At 34.9% G+C, this 17,486-nt stretch overlaps 1 protein-coding gene across 2 annotated transcripts in view; it reads left to right on the forward strand.

The window, feature by feature from the left end:
* LOC111046052 (protein seele) overlaps positions 1-17,486 on the forward strand; it is a 186,507-nt gene that overhangs the window by 72,703 nt on the left and 96,318 nt on the right. The window contains exons 3-4 of one of the 2 annotated variants that reach the window (XM_039443179.1): positions 434-550; positions 2,789-5,513. The exons of the other annotated variant lie outside the window; for it this stretch is intronic. Coding sequence (XP_039299113.1) covers positions 434-550; positions 2,789-3,575 — 904 coding nt within the window. The 3' untranslated portion in view covers positions 3,576-5,513. Of the gene's footprint in view, positions 1-433; positions 551-2,788; positions 5,514-17,486 lie in introns of those variants that run through there. 2 annotated transcript variants of the gene reach the window in all.

Consider the following 17,486-nt stretch of genomic DNA (forward strand, 5'->3'; position numbering starts at 1 on the left):
TGTTCATAATATCATTTATGTACCTTATGACAGGACATATTGAACATTTACGATGCAAGCTCATAATTTTTAGTAATTGGGTATTTAGTGCTTGATTTGTTGATTTATTTTTTTCTGAATAATACATCTTTCAAAAATTGAGTCATCCATTTGGAAACAATTTGTACTATTAGGCTAGCTTCACACGCTTTCGGTTTCATTCAGTTCGGCTCGTTTTCGGTTCGATTCGGTTCGTTGCCGAAAACGAATAAGGCTTTCATACATATCAGGAACAAGCTATCGCCATGTGGATTCTTCATAGAAGAATAAAAAAGCGTAAGAGGCGAATACATTGGGTTCACTCCCTCATCGCTTCAAGGCTGAAATTTGGTGCATTCTATACTATTTTCCCCAAGCTGAGAGAGCAAGTAGAGAAATTTTTCAATTACTTCAGGATGTCTACAAAATCATTTGATGAATTACACATGAAGTTGAAGGACTGTCTACAACGCCAAAATACATTCATGAGGGAATGTATTCAACCAATTGAGATGTTGGCTGTTACTTTAAGGTGAGTCAATGAAATCAACACATTTTTTCAAGAACATCTTATTTTATTTAGATCACAATTATTGATGAAAAGAAATAACACAAACAATATGTGAGAAATATAGTGAATGAGTGAAATTATGTGTGATAGGGGAGAAGTGGAAGGCTAGAGTCATTTTTTATGGTTTATGCCATAAATTATTCTTAATTGAAAAACTCATTGGATCTTCTCTAGTGAACTTTTGAGTATCATTTTTGTGCATTTCCTGCCTGTTATGATGACTGTTCTATTCTTTTCATTCAATATTTAAAATCCAGATATTTTTGTTTCAAGGCTCCCCTGGTCGGGGAGGCTGAAGACAAATGGAAGGAGGCTTGAAGACACTAATTGAAATAACAAAAAAAACTGAAACTTCTATAAAAACTGAAATATTTATTGATAGGAATTTGAAAACATAACTAATATTACTATCAAAGTCTCACATCTATAATCCATAAAAGTCCATAAAAATATGAATTGATGTAAACTTGGTCCTTCATAAAAAAAATGACATTGGAGGCCTACAATCCTCTTACTAGATCACATTTTTCAATTGAGAAATGACTAATGATTATTTGATATTATATAAGGAAGAAGTCATTATTCATATATGCTACCATTCAGTAACTATTCTCTTCCTAAGTAGCATCACAAATGACTATCAGGATAACAATTCTGATTGTTTTTTTGGGTTTTCATCTTATCATAAATTTGTATATTTCTTTTTAATGTGACTCTCCAAGATAGATAGTGGTACAGTCCCACATACATCTGTAATAGTATAATGAAGAAAAGAACTGGTTTATACATGTACGGGATAGGAAACAAACGAATATGAAGATCACAAAGGATGGTGAAAGGCTTATTATCATTTTTTTCTAATCGGATAATTATGATTTAATTGAATTTATGTAAGCCTGATTGAATCGTTTTTCCATTGTAAATTATTACACTTATTTTCAATATCAGCAAAAAACTATAAAACTAAATTTAATCAATTTCTGATTTAAACAGAACCTTGTGGAGCACGGGGTACCTGCTAGTCATCAGATGGAACAATTGAGAGGATTAATATTAATTAGTTCATTGATAGAAAAATTAGAGATATAGAGGTTTGAGACAGTAAGCAACAACAAAGGATCCTCCTCCCTAATATGATAGCAATTTTATTTTTCATTTATAAACTACTCTGAATTACAAAACAAAGATAATTATTAACAAAGACAAACTTAGTGAAAAAACAAACCCACGTTGTGTATGTTAGTGACGATCGCACATCAAGCACCAAACAATAATCGTATCTTACCTACACAACGTAAATTTATTTGTTTTTTTTAGTTTTGAAGTATTTTTTATTTAATAGAATTATTTTTAGACATTGCCATATAAAGAATCTGTGCTCTCATTCGAAGAGGGACTATTCAATGTATCAACGTTGTTGACAATCTCATAGAATTGAACATCAGACATAGGCCTAGGCCTATGGTGGCGTGGCGATGGAGAGGAAATTGGTCGAGCAGTGGGTGGAGGACGGACAGGATACGTTGTTGGAAGGACAGGATGCTTTCGTTGCCTGATCTGTTTAATCCTTTTTAATACCTCCATTTGGAAATCAATAGTATCGGTTTTATCAAAATCATGAAGGGAAGGAAGCAGTCCTCCGAAAAATGATAGATGCCTGTTTGGTTGTTCTTTAATAACTGAGAGTAGTTCCATCTCTACAGAGTCCATTTTCCTTTTTCTTGGAGCCGGCATTTTGAAAGACAATAGTTCTTCATCTCTTGCGGCATTGGATGGTGCGGATGATAGTTCTTTAGTTGCATTTAAAAAGAAAGAATCCTCATGACCTTCATCAATAGTTACATTCACATCATTCTCATGAGTATTTTGTGAAAGAGTATCCTCTGTTTCTCTTTCTTCAAACACTTTCATCAGAAATCGGAGCTGAGGTGCGTGAATGTATGATCTAGATTTCGATGCACCCGATCCCGATTCAAAATTAGTTTTGGAAAGTGATTTACGGTACGAATCTCTCACTTGCGTCCATTTCCTTAGAACAAAACCATAAAGATACTATCAATCACTCATAGTTATTGGAATAGTTGAGACATTTCAAGTGGGTTTGTCTGAGCTAATCCAATATTTGTTGATATGGGTATTTGATATACATTATAAATTGATATCATGATAAGTTACTAATCAAGTTGTTTTGTTTTTCAGATATTTGGCAAGTGGTTGTACTTTCTCAGATTTGCATTACACTTATCTCCTTGGGATTTTGACTATAAGTAAGATCATCAGAGAGGTTTGTTGTGCAATCTGGGCAGTATTACAATCTGAATGCATTCCTGTTCCAAATAAGAAGAAGTGGGAATCGATTGCTCTAAAATTTGAAACTGTTGCTAATTTCCCTCATTGCTTAGGCGCAGTTGATGAAAAGCATATAAGGATTGTGCACCCTCTGAACTCTATGTATATCAACTATAAAGGATATTCTTCTATAGTTCTCATGGCAGTAGCTGATGCAGAATACCGGTTTATCTATGCTAATGTTGGAGCATATGGGAAAGACTGTGATTCCAACGTTTTTCAAAACTGTCGACTGTGGAGTTCAATTATTAACGGCACCATGGATCTGCCTGAAGACAAGTGCCTTCCAGGGACACAGAACCCTATACCTTACTATTTCATAGGAGATGATGCTTTTGGCTTACATAAGCATCTGCTTAAACCATATGAAGGACATTCTTTGACTTTAGAGAAAAGAATATACAACTATCGTGTATGCCGAGCTCGCAGGTACGTTGAATGTACTTTTGGAATTCTGAGCAACAAATGGAGAATATTCCACCGCGCAATTAGCTTGGATCCAAGTTATGCTACGGATATAGTGAAAGCTTGTGTAGTTTTACAAAATTTCGTTCGAAACAGGGAAATGGTTTTGAAGCAGAAAATATGTTATCCATTTCGGGCTTTGAAAATATCCACTTGGAAGGCGAGGGAATGAGAAGAAATTAAGCAAGTACAATAGCAAAAAGTGTGAGAGATGCATTGAAAGACTATTTCATGACTGAAGAGGGTTCAGTGAGTTGGCAATACTCCAAAATCTGATTAACGTGCATATTTTACACAAAAAATATATAAAAACCTACATTATAGTCCTACTTACAATTTTCCTAGAATTATTTATGGAAAAAATCCTATTTAACAAAAACTATATATAAAGCTGAATTGTGTTGTGTAGTATCCAAATAAAATTAAATATTACATTCAATATACATAACATTGTTCAATATATTTTAATAAACATGATTCTGATAATATTGATTTGTAGGTATTCATTATGTATGACTTTATAGTCACACGTGGAAAAGCGTTTGTTGCTGCTTGTTTATACAGCTTGTTGTATAACAAGCAGTTAAAAAAGCAGGAAAAACAGTTTGTTGCTGTTTCTTGCTGTTTGTTTATAACATCACCACTAAAAATAAATATTCAAAATTAATGAATTAATTCATATTAATGAGTCAAAAATCAATTGTAATATAATAATATTACAATAAATTAGTTTTAATTATCAAGTATATAATTTATAAAATAAGTAAGTATAAATCTTTTTTCTACAATCATATTATAGTACTCATATACAGTATAAAGGCATCTTACAAATTATGTATAATTATGTCACAGTATGAAACTAATCAGGGGTTCTCTTGATACTCTTCTGGGTGATCATTTTTAGAAAAAAATTGATTGTAGCTTATTTATGCACTTTCTTCAAATATTCATAGGTTTTAAACTGTAGACCTACTATTGTACATTAAAAATTATTGATTGGAATACTAAGATAATAAGTGTAAACATAAACAAAATGTATTATTAAAACTCACCTAATTCCTTCCTTTTCTTGTGATCCAATTGATCGAATTCCTTGAAAATCTCAACACAAACCTCTTTCCACGCTTTTTGTGTTTTGTTTTTATATTTATATTGCTCGCAAGTCTTATCCCAAAGTACAGGTTTTAATTGTACTGCTGATATAAGTCTATCTGTGTCAATATCTGGAAAACCACTCATTTTATTGAAAAAAATTAATTAAAAAATTAACTACGGTAATTGAAAAAATACAGTAAATTAACTTCAATAATGGGTTACAAAATGCTAGGATAAATGAATGAAGACGTTCTGAAATCGGCTGTTTGGTTAAAATTGTTAACAATGGGAGCATGTGCTGTTTGCGTGTGCTGCTACCTAGCAGCGAATATGAATATGAAAAACCTATTCGTGTCCAGGGGGCGTTCGGTTCTATGTGGTTTCTATTCGGTGCCGAATTCAAACCGAATCATCGCTTCACACTTATCGGAATTTGCCGAAAACGAAATGAACCGAACCGAAAGTGTGTGAAAGTAGTGTCTCGCCAGCAACGAATCGAAACCTGATGGAATTTATTAGTGTCAAGTGGGCGTTCGGTTCTATGCGGTTTCTATTCGGTACCAAATTCAAACCGAATTACCGTTTCACACTTATCGGAATTTGCCGAAAACGAATCGAAAACGAAATGAACCGAATGAATGTGAAACTAGCCTTACAGTCACAGTAGATGATAAGATTGCTTCACAGTCACGTCACTTACGTGGTGAAAAAATCATCATGGGAGTTTTTATCATAGATTGTAATCTTGATTTGTAAATTTTCTATAGACATAATATTTTACCTCATTGTTCACGTTAGCTGTCATCATGGAAGTGATAGGATGGTACACATTTTTTATCTCTATACCATTGCATCATAAAAAGTCTTCAAACTTTTCTTTTTCACATAAAAATCGTTTCATTGTCATAAAATCTCCTGTCACATAAAAATCACTTTGATCTATTATAGTAATGAAAATGCATTCATCATTTTTATTATTTTCATAAGTGTGACTTAATGCCCAATAGTAAGATAGAGTTTTTCTTTTTTTACAACAGAAAGAGATTGATTGATTGAGTTCTTTATTTATGTAGGCTAGATTACAATATATACTGGCTTATACACTTATATACAATAGCTTATGATTGCAAAGTTTAAGATGAATTCACATAATATAAACTAAAAAAAATATTGAACTGTATATTATATGAAAAAATTAATCTGGAATGATTATAGATAATATTGTTATGCATTTACATAAATTGGCGGAGCTTTAAGTGCCCTACACACCTACAGATTTGGCTTGCAGATTTGGCCTGTCTTGGCCTGTGTCCTTGAGTGACTTGGATCAAAATCACTACACACTAGTAGTAGCCTAAGCAACGCGAGCCCGGCCTGCCGTACTTTTCAAGGCTATCCTCTCCACGAAAATCAAAATCGTCCAATAATGGAGATAGAGGAATTCTGATTTCAGATTTGAATTCAGCAACCCCAAATTCTTTTAGCGTAATTCCCATTTTCGAAAATACCCGAAAACAAGGGAGTTATTGCTGTTTTTAATATAGCTTTTTATTATTATTGTAAAAACATTCCTAATTCTTCAGTCTACCTTCTCACCTGTAAAAGTGTAAATTCACCTTACGGTATACTATGGTTCAACCGAACAGAGGCACGCCAAAGAATGAGGTCAATGCTCTGAAGCCAGGGCCTTCTTCAGCTATTTCTGGATCATTGTCTGAAGAGACCCTCCGCATTATTCGACAGCAAATTGAAGAATCCGTGCAAAATGCTGTCTCAATGGCTGTGAAGTCTATTTTCGAGGAACTTCAGGCATTGCAGGAGGAGAACAAGGAGCGGCACGATAGAATTTGTGAGCTGGAGGTGTCTTGTCATCTGAAGGTCAACGACCTCGAGCAATACGGGCGCCGACATCCAATAGGTATTTTTGGGATCCCGGAGAGTGACTAAGAAGACATGGACCTGCTGGCGCTTGATGTCTTCAACAAGAAGCTGAACATGCCCGTGACTCTGGCATATGTCAACCGCTGGCATCGCGTTGGGAAGGCGTCAACCACCTCAAAAAGGGCAAGTGAAACCTAAGGACCGACCCATCATAGTTCGACTCTGCAGCTACCAGACCAGGAAGATGATCTTCGATGCTAAGAGGAAGCTGAAGGGTTCTGGCGTCACCATTCTCGAGGATCTAACTGCAGAGCGTCTCAAGATCCTCAACGCTGCGGCCGACTGTCATGGGCACAGGAATGTCTGGTCATTTGACGGGAGGATCAAGATCTCTATCAGCGAGGGAGGATCCTAGAGGGTCCACACAGTCAAGAGGATGACCGACCTTCAAAAAATAAAGGTAAATTGAATCATTTCAGGATTTGATGACTAAGGTGCCCTTCACTACAATAATAGGAAATTTGTATTAATCTGATTTCACACTAGATATACCTTGGCATTTTTTATGAGCTGGCTCCCTGTTCTATAAATTAATCTTTCCACTGCTATTTATGACTATATATAAGGCAATTATTTCAAACTAAGGAGATCCACATCTGTTAATACTGATTAATAATTTATCTTGATATTAATTCCCAAAACTATGTTCAATGCATCAACTACTATACTCCAGAGGGTACTTGGAGAATCATTATCTCTATTCTTACAAATAATTATTACATCTCTTACCAAAATTATTTCCATAATTAATAATTTTCGAAATGCTGAATTTCAAATAAATTGGATGGTTAACATACATTATAGATATAGATATAATCTATAGGTATAGATAGTAATCTCTTCTATATTTGGAGTACATAATGATATCTTCTACTATTGCCACAGCTCGAACAATAGGAGCTAATGTGTGAAGGATTATTGATAGAACAGAAGGGTGGGTAGTCTGTTCATATGCTTATATAGGGGCTGTGCTCCATTTAATGTTTTCTTAGACATTCATCACTAAAATATTACAGTTCTCAATTTACCACTCTTATCGTTATTGCAACTCCCAATAGTTAATAATTATACCTCCAATACTATTTAATATTTTTCATACTTCACCGTTGAATCCTATTTAAAACTCATCTAAAATAATCTAGCACTTTCTCAATCGTCTCCTCTACTTCTTATTTTTCTTTCTCATTTCTCTTCTTAATCTTATAGTTATTATTATTACTAGAATATTGCTGTAATTATTACATTTATCATAAGTGTATACCTCCAATACTATATAATATTTTTCATACTTCACCGTTCAATCCTATTTAAAACTCATCTAAAATAATCTAGCACTTTCTCAATCGTCTCCTCTACTTCTTATTTTTCTTTCCCATTTCTCTTCTTAATCTTATAGTTATTATGATTACTAGAATATTGTTGTAATTATTACATTTATTATAAGTGTTGTGATTTTTGCAATGATGATTATTATTCTTTTCTATTCTTCTTCATCTTCTTCTACTTCTTTCCTTGATTAATTCAAGATTACAATACGATGTTCTGTTTCTTATTCTATAGTTCAGTTTCATAAGTTCTTCTCAATTGTGCACATTCCTTCTTTCTCTTCTCTTCTTCCCTATTATTATCATTATTTTCCCTGTGATTTTTCCACTAGCTATCCACATGTTCAAATGTTTATTTCTCTTTCTATCTCTATTTCTCTTTCTGATTACTTTCTACTAATATCCATATTTGATATTTGATTCATTCTCACATTAAATCATACTATTCCTCTTCTATTTCATGCAAATATTAATCATTATCAGTTGTATTATGTATCTTTTCTCAATTGATAACTTTCTTCAAAGATTTTTCGTTTTTCTGCTGGCTTTTTCTTTTCATTTGCAGTTTTTACTGGATCCCATTTCGCTCTATCTCCACCTTGAACACGATCTTCCACTACTGGATTCCATCTTCCTCTACCTCCACTTGGAGTTGATTCTCCCACTACAGGATACCTACTCACTCTATCGCCACTTGGACTAGATCTCCCACTTTCAGTTCTTCCTCAATCTTCATCTTATTCACCATTAGGATTATTCATCACCAGAACTCCACAGATCATCACAACACATCACTCCATGTGACTTATTATCACTCTACACATCTTATTGTGTTTAGTGAATTTTTTGAACTAGTGTTCTTAAATAGTGAAGGGAGCCGAACTGTCAAGGCATACAGAATGCACTCGAATCAAGAGACTTTTTCATTTAGGTTAAGTTTTATCAGTTTCATCCCCATTTTCCCCGTCATGTGTCCTTCTGAGTTCAGTTCACGTTGGTCTGCTGCTTCCATGATGCCTCTCACTGACACGTCAGCTCGCTCGCCCTCAAGTAGGTATGATTATTTCAATAATAGTAATAATGACGCAGGTATGTTTCTAGTAAATAAGCTCCACTCTTTCAAAAAACTTTTCAAGGCTGTTCGCCTTAACATCCAATCCCTCAGCTGCCACATTGATGAACTCAGAGCAATCTTCCGTTTTCAGGACTTCAATATAATTGGAATTTCCGAATCATTTTTGAAGCCTAGTATTTCATCAAATTTTGTTGCATTACCTGGATATAATCTTTTCCGGAATGATAGATTAAATAAAGCTTGTGGGGTGTAGCAATTTATGTGAAAGATGGTATCAAAACAAAAGTTTTAATCACATCTAAACAAGAGTATTGTTCCAGACCAGAGTTTATGCTACTTGAAATATCCTTATCTAGTACTGATAAATTACTCGTTGGTATCTGTCATCGCCCACCAGAAAAAGGTCATTTTACAGATTTCAAAAATGCCTTGCTTTCTCTTATGCCTTGTTATCACTGTATACTAGTTATGGGGGATATGAACAACAATTTGAACATGACAAATCGTAACTTTGACTACTTTCAACCAACTACTATTTTCCAATGCCCAAACATGACTATTTTACCTCTCGATCCAACTCATCATACTAATGAATCAGACACACTCATTGACCTTCTCATTGTTAGTGATCCCAACGAGGCTGTTCAAGCAGGCCAAATCCCAGTCCCAGCTATTTCTGGACATGATTTGATTCACTGTGTACTTTCACATAAGGTACCTAAGCTAGAACAGAAAATTATCACTTTAGAGACTTCAAAAAATTTGATGAAGCCGCCTTCCTGACTGATGTGGCTCAGACTCCATGGCATCAAATTGAAGCGTTACCCTCAGTTGATGACATGGTCAAGACTTTCGAGAATTGGACTTTGACTTTGTATGACAAACATGCACCCTATGTGACAAGGAGGATTAATAGAAAACGACGAGTACCGTGGATGACTGAAGACATACTTAAGATGATGGGACGTAGAGACAAAGCACATGACCATTTCGTTTCACACTCTAACCAATGCGACGAAGTTGTCATTGCTAATCATATCGATAATCTTGAAGAGCAGGTTACAAACTTAGATTTACTAATTACTGATCAATTTCATTTCCATCCAATCTCAGAAGAAGACACTTTCAGAGCAATTCAACGTATTCATAGTAATGCTATGGGTGTAGACAAGATTCCTATAAAAATTATCAATAAGATGTTATTTGCTGTTTTACCAACCATTACATACATTTTCAACAAGTCCCTTGAAGAAGGCAATTTCCCTGAAAACTGGAAGTTTGCTCTGGTTCGCCCTCTAAATAAAGTTAGTTGAATGTTATGTTACTTGAATTATCCTTATCTCGTTCTGATAAACTACTTATTGGTATCTGTTATCGCCCACCAAAAATAGGTAATTTTACTGATTTTGAAAATACCTTGCTTTTTTTATACCTTGTTATGACCATATACTAGTTATGGAGGATATGAACACCGACCTGAACATGAGAAATGTAACTTTTACTACTTTCAACTGACTACAATTTTCCAATTCCTGAACATGACTGTTTTACCTCTCGATCCAACTCATACTAATGAATCTGACACACTTATTGAACTCATAGTTAGCGATACCAACGAGGTTGTTTAAACAGCTCAAATCTCAGTCCCAACTATTTCTGGACATGATTTGATCTATTGTGTACATTCCCATAAGACACCTAAGCCAGTACAGAAAAGTATCACTTATAGAGACTTCCAACACTGGGTGCAGTGTACTTGTTCCAGCATTGGTCTGTCCAAAATTACATCCATAACATCGTGATTGAAAGCTGCAAGCTCCCTCCTGAATGGAAAGAGTCAAAGATAATTGCGCTGCTGAAACCAGGAAAGGAGCCTGACAATGCCAAAAACTATAGGCCAATATCACACCTTTGCACACTTTTCAAACTCTTTGAAAGGATATTGTTGGCACACATTGCCCCCACTGTGGAGGAGTTTCTTCTGCCTGAACAGGCAGGGTTTCGATCAAATAGGAGTTGTACTGATCAGGTTTTGTCTCTCACCACGCACATTGAGAGGGGTTACCAGCAGAAGCTTAACACATCAGCTGTTCTCATTGACCTGACTGCAGCTATTGATACTGTCTGGAAGTCAGGCCTGCTGCTGAAGTTGGGAAAGATGTTCAGATGCAATAAACTTGTCCAATTTTTTGACAGTATCCTATCAAACAGGTCTTTTAGAGTGCATCTTGGAGATGGAATAAGTAAGAAAAAAGTTCTGAACAATGGAGTCCCGCAGGGGTCTGTCCTATCTCCAGTACTGTTCAATATTTATACATCAGACATCCCAACTACCCAGGGCCGCAAGTTCATGTATGCAGATGACATTGCACTGGCAGCACAGGCAACCACCATTGAGGGAACAGGGGATATCCTCCAAAGTGACATCAACAAAGTGACAAGTTATCTGCAGTACTGGGGCCTCATCCATCTTTCACATAAATTGCTACACCCCACAAGCTTTATTTAATCTATCATTCCGGAAAAGATTATATTCAGGTAATGCAACAAAATTTGATGAAATACTAGGCTTCAAAAATGATTCGGAAATTCCAATTATATTGAAGTCCTGAAAACGGAAGATTGCTCTGAGTTCATCAATGTGGCAGCTGAGGGATTGGATGTTAAGGCGAGCAGCCTTGAAAAGTTTTTTGAAAGAGTGGAGCTTATTTACTAGAAACATACCTGCGTCATTATTACTATTATTGAAATAATCATACCTACTTGAGGGCGAGCGAGCTGACGTGTCAGTGAGAGGCATCATGGAAGCAGCAGACCAACGTGAACCGACCTCAGAAGGACACATGACGGGGAAAATGGGGATGAAACTGATAAAACTTAACCTAAATGAAAAAGTCTCTTGATTAGAGTGCATTCTGTATGCCTTGACAGTTCGGCTCCCTTCACTATTTAAGAACACTAGTTCAAAAAATTCACTAAACACAATAAGATGTGTGGAGTGATAAGAAGTCACATGGAGTGATGTGTTGTGATGATCTGTGGAGTTCTGGTGATGAATAATCCTAATGGTGAATAAGATGAAGATTGAGGAAGAACTGATAGTGGGAGATCTAGTCCTCTAGAACTCTTAAGCCTCAATAATTGATAATTCTCATCATAATATACAAATTATGGTCAAAATTACAAAAACTTCATCTCACTATCATTATTTATGATTACATTGTAATGATAAACCATCTTGTTAGGAATCCTATTTGTGTTTCTCAGTCGATAAAAAACTGATATTCCATTAAGAGAGAATAATTATTCGATTTAGTTCAATGATCACTTTGGAATTGCGAAAGTCAAGTAATGGAGTAAGTTAAACAAATAATATAGGCTACCCCTATAAATAAAATATTTCTTAATATAAATTTACAGTTGAAGCACAAATAATGCCAATTACTCCCATGTGATATGACTAAATTTTTGATTACAAAGGAAATACAACTCTAAAGCTGCGTTTACACCAAAGTTATTAACGAGATGTTAATATAACTTAATTTTCATAGATTCTATTAGATTGAACATAACCTATCATACACATGATGGACATATGTGTTTGCCAAGTTCCGTTCAATCTAATCGAATCTATGAAGATTAAGTTATTAACATTTTGTTAATAACTTTGGTGAAAACGCAGCTTTATCAACTGATTTCTGTAACTTATATCTACGAATAGATACTTTTCATCTGGCTGAGTTTGACTGATTGTCTTGGGGTGGTACTTGAATGAAAGTGGAATGAGAGATATCTTTGTTGAACACACAAACTATGTTATGGAGTCTGTGTTATATCTATAAAATATAAAAAAAATACCCATAGAAGTAGAAAATAATTTCCAATAAGGGAACATTAACATACAGTCAATACATTGACTCTCTGTCAAATGAAATCTTGAAAATTTAATAAATGTGACAACCGATCATGCTTTGGAGCAAACCCTCATTCGATCATCCAAAACTGAGTGATTGTAATAGCTAGTTCTTCAAAGGCTTTTCCTAAGATGGCTGCTACTATATAAATAAATCTTCAAAGATAGTCTGTTCAAGTATGTTGACATCATTATGGATATCACTGGAGATTGTGAAGAAAGTCATCGAATGAAGTAAAACAAGAATAATGAGAGATGAGAATGATTTCCAGAAGCATAACCTTCTCAAGAGAACATAACATTCTTCTTCAAGACTCTGATGGACAACAGAATCTGCATAATGTTATCAATGGTCTGGAAGCAAGTGAAGAAGTGTGTGATTCTCTTTTGAACGTATAGAAAAAAATAGTTATTCGGTCTCCAACGAATTTTATCTGAACATAGTTGTGGCAAATTGTAAAAGTGTATTCTCACCTATAAAAAGAAACAGTGTTCTTTCATTCTCCACGATTCAATCAAACCAAAATCCAAGTCTTAGTTAATTCTAGAACAAAAAGATCTGATCTCTGTATTTTTACTAGGTAGCTGTTTAAAGATAATTCAGCATTGAAGTTTTAGTGCAGCATGCATTTCTACAATAACCACAATCTCTGTCAACGTTTGATGGATATTTGAAAAAACTCTTAATCTCACTTGGCCCATGAAATAAAATTGTAAGTGGAACTAGTTGTGGATTTGACCAAATCCCTAAATATCATTGACAAATTTGCATAATGATGACATGGCTCTCCTGAATTCAACTCTCACTTCACTTTTCAAAACTTCAATACGCTGCAAGATTATGGAAACTTTGTGATGAGAAGAGTTATGAAAATTCTCAATAAAGATGGAGTGATACAGGTGGACATAGCTTTTCATGTCTATGGTCTAAAATCAAACAAAGGTAGTGAACATATTAGAAGCAGCAGAGTAAAAGAATCACTCCAATAATATGCTCTCCAAACCATCGAGACTTGATTTCTAAATCTGTGGCAGAGATTTATTAATGTGACATGCAAGAATCTATATAGGAATAATCCATACGTTAGCTACGTGCAGGAATACCTACATTCATTCATTCATTTGTGGATAAAATTACAAATCATATAAATATGTTTGGGAAAGAATAACAGGCATGGCCCAAAACTATTCGAATCCCAAATTTTGATATTGAACTTGTTACCATTTCAAAACAGTCTGAACGGGAATACCATAATAGTTGAATCAATCAAAAGTTAGTGGAATATCATTATGATAATACTGTTAGAAATAATATGAATCAATATTTAAATTTTCATTTCATTTTGATTTGACACATATCTATTATTATATTCAATATAATTTCTCAAAAGTATTCACGACAAACTGAAGATTCACAAAAGATTAACATTTTCATACTAAACATAATCATTATGATAATGAATGAATGACGAATTCCATTTCCACCATGAAGAACTAAGAAATTCCACAAACATTTCATGGAAATTAACTGACCACTATATCAAGTAAGCGTGGCCAGTGTGTAATTAATAATTTAGCCTGCTACACATCACAATAAACTTATTTGAAATATAAACAATAAAACATAAACACATATGAATATTATCATGATTCAATCTTAATATATTTCTTGAAACCCAAGTTTCGTTTATTTCAAACAGTCATTTCTTAAGGTGCGTTCAGATATACGCACAGCGAACATGAGCAATTCACTTTAAATCAGCTGAGTATATCTGTATTTTTACAGAAACGGTAAGATACAGATATAAAAAGCTTGGCATCAGCTGATTGAATGTGAATTCTCATGTTCGCGGCGCGTAAATCAGTACGCACCTTTAGTTTCCTTGCAGACTGAGATGAAGTTTTTGTAATTTTGACCATAATTTGTATATTATGATGAGAATTATCAATTATTGAGGCTTTAGAGTTGAAAAATCGTGTTCAGCGACCGAAAATACATAAGATAGCGTTCCTGAAATACATAATTTGAATGCATAGACTAGTAGGAGCGATGCGATAGACTGGCCGTTACACGCATTAATCATGGGGGAGGACCACGTTGCAGCGTAACAGTGCTAATTATCCCCCTCCCACCGCCGCATCTATGATCGTAACCCCAAAACTATACATATCATTGGATTCAGGAAGAAACGGCCTACAACGTTTATTGGGAGCCTTTTCCTCTAAGTCGGCTAATGACTTGAATATTCGAGAAATAACAAAAAGTCCATTATAAAAAAATACATTTTTCGAGATATTTTATTTTTTTATGGAGAAACTATGCGGTTTATCGCAAAAATGTACAAGACCACATTGAAAGCCATAGTACATAATTTTGAGGAAAAATTAAAAGCTGTACTATGAATATTAACTGCAGGACAGGCGATTTTATAAGCACGCGTTTTTTACAACTTACCCCCCTCCCCACCAATATGTCGACCACCCTGGGACGTGATGACATCGAGTTTCATATACACTAAAGACCCCCTAACAATAATCCGAAGTCAAATTCTCTGCCTCTCTCATGTATGCTCAATGTAAGCCAGCGCCTGGACTAGTTGGGAAGTTTATTCCATTCACGACAAGCTCTGACAAGGAAAGATTTGGAATAGATAGTGGTTCAATGATAAGGTATCCTGAGAGTATTTGCACCAGTTCTAGTATGGGAAGCGTCTATCCTCCTACCATCGGAAACAAATTTGAAATTATTTTTGAAATAGTTGGAATTGCTATATTTTAAAGTATCTCTAACAAGTTTGATTATTCTGAAACATCTCTATCGGGAAGCTTCCGGGTAGAACTAGCAATGTGTGCTGGGGTGATATGTTCATGGCGTTCAAGAGAGTAAAGAAAACGTGGACAATAATTTTAGCAGAGCTGCATTTTATCATTGAGTGTAACTTGCATGTCATTGATGACAGAGTTGCAGTACATGGAATGTGGAAAAATAAGAGATTGCACTGGTAGTAATCATACACATCTAGGAAGGACATCTTGTAATTTTTTCAGTGAATGCATTGCTGAGAAAACCTTTCTACAGGTTTTATTGACTTGTTCTGACCAGTTGAGGTTTTTATCCATAATGATGCCTAGGTTTTTCACTGAGTTGTAGTAGGGAATCACATTACCATCAACAGTTGTTTTATGTATCGAGTTGAAGTCAATAGTGTTCACTAAATGTGAGTAACCAATAATTATGGGTGTTTTGGTTGGGTTGAGTCTGAGGCCGTTTCGTCTTGTTCATTCCACTATCTAACTTATGTCTTGATTCATTTTTTGTACAGTTTCATCTAGTTTAGTGATAGGACAAATTGCATAAATTTGAAGGTCATCTGTATATGTATGGAAACTGGAAAATTTTATAGAGGAGGGGAGGTCATTTTCATACAGAGTAAAAAAAAGAGGGCCTAAAATTGAACCTTGAGGAACACCATGTGAAAATTCGACCTGTTCACTCCAAGAGAGACACATTATTTTCTATCTGTAAGAAATGAATCAAACCAAACTATAGATTGATGACTAAAACCAAGATTGGATAATTTTTTTAGATCTTTGTGATCAACAGTATCAAATGCTTTAGAAAAGTCAAAAAGAGTCAAGATTGTACATTTCCTTTGATCCATTGCTAACCTAATATCATCAGTGACACATAGTTTCTGTTGAATGAGATTTACGAAAACCAGACTGAAAGTTATGAAGCTTCTTTTTCTGCTCAAGGAACTCAGTAACTCGTGCATGTACAAGTATTTCAAGTACTTTTGATAGTGTGGATAAAATACTGATTGGTCTGAGGTCTTCAACTCTATTTGGAGATGGAACTTTATTCAAAGGACGAACTAGAGCAGCCTTCCTACTTTCAGGAAAAGATCTGTTCTCAAGAGACTTATTGAAAATGAATGTGATAGTTGGTAGAACAGCAAAGAGCATTTTCTTGATAAATTCGATTGGAATTTTGTCAGCCCCAGTGGCATTGCTATGAAAGCTTCTAATTCTGAAAATGGATGGGAATGGAATTTATCTTCTAATGGTATGTTGAGGTTTGTTACTCGATCATTAAGGTCATTGCAATGACTTCTTATTGCTGACTCATCACGCTGATTTGAATGTGAAATGAAATGATTGTTTATATTGTCTAGAGGTAAGTCAGTTTGGATTTGGGATTTCTGTTTGCCAAGACCGTATTCTTCTATACCACGCCATAGTCATGAAGAGTCTTGCTTGTTGTCAGTCATAAATGAATTCAGGTACCTGATCTTAGAGTTACATAACTTTTGTTTAATTTTATTTCCAAGGCTCCTATACTCGATTAAGTCAAATGTCTTCCTGAATTTCCTATGTGCTTTGTCTCTTCTACCCATCATTTTCAGTATGTTGTCAGTCATCCACGGTACATGTCGTTTTTTGAGAAACATAAGGCACATGTTTGTCATACAAGTCAAGAGTCCAATTTTCAAAAGTCTCTACCATTTCATCAACTGAAGTTAAGGCTTCAATGTGATGCCATGGAGTCTGAGCTACATCAGTCAGAAAAGCAGGTTCATTGAAATGTTTTAAGTCTCTAAAAATTATGGATTTCTGTGCTGGTTTTGGTGGCTTATGAGAGAGAGCACACAGTAAATCAGGTCATGTCCAGAAATAGCTGGGACTGAAATTTGTCCTGTTTGAACAACCTTGATGGGATCACTAACTATGAGA

This window comes from Nilaparvata lugens, chromosome X (genome assembly GCF_014356525.2).
Source record: "Nilaparvata lugens isolate BPH chromosome X, ASM1435652v1, whole genome shotgun sequence".
Taxonomy (NCBI): Eukaryota; Metazoa; Arthropoda; class Insecta; order Hemiptera; family Delphacidae; genus Nilaparvata; species Nilaparvata lugens.